At 32.5% G+C, this 5777-nt stretch overlaps 1 protein-coding gene across 1 annotated transcript; it reads right to left on the reverse strand.

Moving 5' to 3' along the window:
* Positions 1 to 659: 659 nt before the first annotated feature.
* Positions 660 to 1390, reverse strand: LOC120117796 (probable elastin-binding protein EbpS). The gene is made up of 2 exons (XM_039138008.1): positions 1166 to 1390; positions 660 to 1037 (listed from the first exon to the last, which is right to left on the reverse strand). Exons 1-2 carry the CDS (start codon positions 1388 to 1390, stop codon positions 660 to 662), a joined length of 603 nt encoding a protein of 200 aa, XP_038993939.1.
* Between the last annotated feature and the right edge of the window lie 4387 nt (positions 1391 to 5777).

Raw genomic sequence — 5777 nt, forward strand, 5'->3', positions numbered from 1 at the left:
AACTCTCGTAAGGGTAACAACTCTGAGATTTGGAAAGAAATCAATCATATCAACATTATACAACATTCTATCGAGTCTTTCCTGAAGGATAACTCTCCCTTGAATATGTCTAGTCCAGGTAAATTTACTACCAACGTAACCCGCGTCCATCAAATTACATCTATTCCAGTTATCTTGGAATTTTAATATTTGATCCATACAGTCCATTTTGCTGCCCACACGCTCATCCAACGTGGCAAAATCATTAAAATCACCCACAATCATCCAAGGCTGAACAATATTCCTAGTATAAGTGTAGATATCCTCCCAAAATTCCTCTTTCTTAGTCGAGTGAGGTTGAACATAGGCAGCTGATAACAACCATCTCTTACCATTTTCTTTTATGTTACAGTGAATAACCTGGTCAGTATGTTGTTGAACTGTGACCTCATGAAAATTAGTATTCCAAAGAATAATTAATCCACCCCGAAGACCCTGAGCAGGGACCTCAAAGTGAGCATCGAATTTCAATTTCTTCTGAAGCGAAGAACCAGTACCTGCCTTAGCTTTCATTTCTAGGAGGCAAATAATAGTTGGGTTTTCATCCCGAATCAATTCTCTACAATTTCTAATAAAATCATTGTTTCCTACCCCTCGACAGTACCAATAAATCAACTTCATTAAGGTAGATTCTTGTTTGTTTGTGCCTCTATGGCCATCATCTCGTTATTCCTTATTGTTTCTTCCTGGCCAGCTGGTTCGGCTTCCATATCCAGAACATCTTGTTGAATGATATCATCTCCAACATCCATTAAGATCTTATCTTGTTTTCCCAACATTTTTTCCACTTCCATAATTGAATCTGAAACATTACTTTGGTTACTCTCCTTTCTCTGATTTTTCTCTTGGGTTTTATCCTGTTCATCTCTTTTGGCATTCAGCATAGGGGCTTGAGATTTATCATATCTTGTCCTGGATTTCCCTTCTCCTGAGCTCCCTGCCGAATTGTTGTCTTTATTCCTATTGTTACTTTCTTTTTGTCTGTTAGATTTCTTATCCTTTGTAGATATTCCAGTCTCACTAATATTTTCCTTAACTCCTTAAGATCGATTTTTATCTTCCTTTCCATTATTGGTTCCTTCCTCATCCATACTGTTTAAACTTTCGAACTTTTGTTTTGTCGTACTTCTTGGTTTCTGCTTCTTTGATTCTTCGGGTTGATTCTAGGTCCACGCTGTTTCCTTTGAACCAACATCCAAGGTCCGTACTTGTCCTGGCTAACCTCTTTCTCTTCCTGTTGAATTTTCTCATTTTCTTCCCCTTCTTGCAATTCTTGTTGGTCTTGATTCTTAGTATCTCTGTTAACTTCCTTATTCCTGGGATTTTCCTTCTGATTTGCCAGACAATCCATGGCTCTATGACCCACAAGGCCACACTTGAAATAGATAGAATGAAGTCCCTCATATTCAATGTTATAACTCTATTACCTATACGTACTTTAGACAATAAAGGGGTATTAAGGTCGATTTCAACACATACTCTTGCAAAGCGTCCTCTTATTGACCAAGTTGTGTGATAATAAATTTTCAAGGGTTTTCCCACAAGTCTTCCTAAATTACACATAACACTTTCCTCAAAATATTCAATTGGGAGACTAGGGATATGGATCCAGACTGCCGTTGAGGGGATGCTTGCATTAGTTGCCACGAAATTGGGACGTCATCTTTGCACCATGATGTAATGATCCATTATTTTCCAAGGGTCTTCCATAAGAACCTTTGCTCTATCTACCATGTTTTGGAATTTAATTGCATAAAACTCATAACCAAGATCGATACACTCGAATTCACCCTCTAATTTCCACAGGTTTGTCACTCTGTTGATAAGGGTTTTGTACGCCATAGTTTTGCCCAGAATCTTGATAATGAGCGCCTTTCTCCAAAGTTTTCTCAGCTTTTCTTTTAAATCTTAAGGGATCTTGATTGTCGGAATATCATCCCCTTCGCAATCTTCATCATCATCATAATCAACGTCTTCGACTTCAGTCGAAACATGACAATTACCCGACAGAAAAGAGGAGTTTATTGCAGTATCCATCCATGATTTTCTTGGAGTCCCTTCTTCAGAAACTCTATCACCTTCTGTTGTTCAACTTCTTTTGAACTTCCGTTCCACTTTTCCTCCCCCTTCCACCGCCTGGGTCACCCCGGTGACCGGCGAAGACTCTTCATGCATAGGACCAAAACGGCGTTCTCGAAATATTAGGATTCTTTAGAAGTTGTTCGTCTCCTTCTTTATTATCATTCTCCGATCTCCGGACATTCGACATATGGTTTTAGATCAGTTACGCTAAAAGACTCTTTAATAATAACGGTAGATACATGCCATTCTCGAAATTGATTAAGCATCTTTTTAAAAAATGAATATTGATAAATTACGAATAGAATAATAAAAAGTAATCAAAATATAATATATCTAAAATTTTATATAATATTGATATAATAATTGTTCAATATAAAAAATATATTTTAATTTAAATTCAAAGTGGTAAAAATTCATATCATTCTAAATCTGAGTTTATTTAAATTTTTTAAAATTAAATTAATTTAATTTTAAAAATTAATAATTTATACTATAAGTTATTGAAATTCTATTAGTGAAATTTAAAGTATTAAATCTAAAATTCTACATTAAAAATCACATGATTTGGAAATACTTTGTATCTCTTAAATGTGATTTAGTGTTTTCTGTAAATATAGACTATAAAGTTAAGTGTGGGTTGCCATAGAGATGAGTTTTGTTGTGCCTGCCTTTTGAGCTGTCCAATTATTTTCTCATTTATGATTAATAATTGTGCCAGGGTTTTATTCTATTTTCCTTTTAAAAATGTAAAATATTGTAGTAATTACATAAAAGGAAATGCTAACAATAATTAGATTGATAGTTAGTAAAAAAATTATTCTATTAATTAATAATTGATTTATTTTATGGCAAAAACAAGTTGAAACTTGTAATATTTGTATTTCCATAGAACAAGAATTAACTTGGAACTCTCAAAACAAGTGCGTGCTGCCACGGGGGTCCAAAATGCAACGAATATATTCACATTATTTATTTATTCATTTTTGTTTAGCCTTTGGTAACCTGTATTGAAGTTATAATATTTTATTTTTTATATAATAAGGTATAAAACATATACTATTTATTTAGTGTCGTGATATCGGTTCAAGAACTAAAACTATAATATACTTAAAAACGATTTTATATATGAATATTCAATTATGTAATGTAATTATTAGATTAAATAAAAATAATAAGAATAAATTGCTCTAGGGTTTTCCTAGTTTTTTTTGTCATTTGACATGTTCTCTAGGGTTCTTCTTAGTTTCTACAGGTGTAATCCGTGATTTGTTTGTTTTATTCTAGGTTTTTTAGTGTGGTTTTCGTAGTTTCGGTGATGGGTGACATAGAACAAGTGACGGTTGGTTTGTGCCTTGATGATGATGAGGAGGAGGCGTTGTCGTGTAACACCCCAACCCGTACCCGACCTGAATACGAGTTCGAGATATCACATTGACTTTTTAAACCTTTACTTTTACAAAATAGCATATCATTTGGACTTATATTAAAAAAATACAATCATATATTGTTGAATTATGTTGGCTAAAACCAATTTGAAAAAAAATACGTTTTCATGAACAGTACCGTGAACAGTTCTGTGAACTGTACCGAATACTAAAATTTTTCAGAATGCTGGAGGGGAACTGATACCCTGCTACAGTACCTCGGTAAAACATGTATAAAACTCATAAAATTTAAAACGTTCATCATTATACATTTACCATTTACATATATACGTTTAAAACATTTCAAAACTCAATTAGAGCATATCCAATACAAATCTTTTTTATTACATGCCAACTAAATTCTATTTAACAAAATACATGTAATTCGATCTACATTTCTGATCTGATCTTCGGTAAGGAGAACTGACATGTCTTGTTCCTCTTTACTTCTATTTTCGCTTTCCAAACCTACGTGTGAAATAATCACGCTAAGTCGATGACTTAGTGAGGCATATAAAACATATTATATTACTTTATTCATATAAATGTATAAATAATTAATACTATCATATCATATAAAAGCATATCTCCCATTGTATAACCAATGCACACATATACATATATCATTAACATACTTATCAGTACTCATATTACTATCACTAATTCCTTATTATCATGTAACCATATACTGAACCTTTTTATACTCACCATCGGGCATCCATGTCATTTCACAACAGAGCACACATAGTATCATATCAAGTTATTTATTATCTTTAAAGTATATGTATTAGCCCATGTAAACTTTTTAGAACTTAAGGTATGTGAGTACATTGAGGTTGTGCACCACTATGTTGTCATCACAGCTCGTATAAATGTCCCGAAGAACCAGTCCATAGATTCTGAAGAACCTAGGTAATCCGTGTATATGTCCCGAAGAACATAGGTAAACAATTAATATGTCCCAAAGAACATAGGTAAACCCTCGACCCTTGGCATGCCAATTATACCCCTAGCTCTCATATCACATAACATGGGCATTATCGTTTATAACATTTCACATTACTTATTTATATCCTTTCTCTTATAACACATATCTATTCTTTTCAGTCACATATCACATGTACGTGTAATCATTGATCTTATAATCACATGCTTCTTCTCTTCTGTCACATACCACATGTATGTGTAAACATATATATAATATCATATAACATGTATCACAAATGTATGTATTCACATAGATCATTTCATATGGCTTTTATCATTTCTCATTTGTTCATGTAACCTTGCATGTCATATCAAGTAACATATATCATATGTTTGCATTTTCACGTAAGGATGTAAATCATGTAACATATAATAACATACATCCATTTCTATGTATTAATGCAGACATAGTAATCACATAATATTTTAGAAGTTACTTCTTACCATAGTAACTCCATCACTGGCTCATCGTAAGTCAATGTTCGTTCAATAACATAGGTACAAATTAATTTGCACTCACCTTAGTCTTGCTTTGATTCGATCCTAATTCTTTGATTGTTCCGAAACTTGTTCACGTTCAATGTCTACATAACCATACATTTTAAAGTAATTATCAGATATATACACCTTGTGTCGCAACCGTCTTTCAGTTCGGCCCCGGAATTGGGCTTCGACTTAGAAAAATATGGATTGGATTCGCCACCGATCATTTATTTAAAAATAAATGGGTTGATCGGATACCCTATTTTCTTACCTGATCTGTGTCTTACCAGAAATATGTCGGGCTCGGGAGTCGGTTACGGTCAAGGAAGGATTAGCACCCTTGAACCGTCGGTAACTACGTAATTTCCAGTTGTCTTAATTAAGAAAAATAACAATTTAAATTAAAAGGTAAAGTTTCGATCCTAATTACTTACCCTTGATTGATTTGAAAATATCCTTTAAAAAAATCGAGAAATGTGTTAGATAAACAAGGTAAAGAAAAAAATAATATACAAGGGAAAAATAAAAAATAAAATAAAGAAGTAAGATAAAAAATAGTAAAGTAATAATTATATAGTAATATTTGAAAAAAGGAAAAAAAAAATATATAATATATATATATATATATTATATATATATATCAAGTATTAATAAAATAAATAAGCTATATATATACACCAAATACTTAAAAATAGAAAAGCTACCTTTTATTTTCCTTTTCGAATCCTTTACAATAGTTTTGCCTTGTATCTTCCCGTGCTT

The sequence above is a fragment of the Hibiscus syriacus genome, unplaced genomic scaffold (genome assembly GCF_006381635.1).
Source record: "Hibiscus syriacus cultivar Baekdansim isolate YM2019G1 unplaced genomic scaffold, ASM638163v2 tig00110321_pilon, whole genome shotgun sequence".
Lineage (NCBI taxonomy): Eukaryota > Viridiplantae > Streptophyta > Magnoliopsida > Malvales > Malvaceae > Hibiscus > Hibiscus syriacus.

Bases quoted from the DNA above. Each gene is read 5' to 3' on its own strand.
- LOC120117796 (XM_039138008.1), bottom strand. From the start codon at position 1,390: ATGGATTGTCTGGCAAATCAGAAGGAAAATCCCAGGAATAAGGAAGTT. The intron at 1,038-1,165 runs GTACGACAAAAC...ATATCTACAAAG, and splicing joins AAAGAAGCAGAAACCAAGAA to GATAAGAAATCTAACAGACA.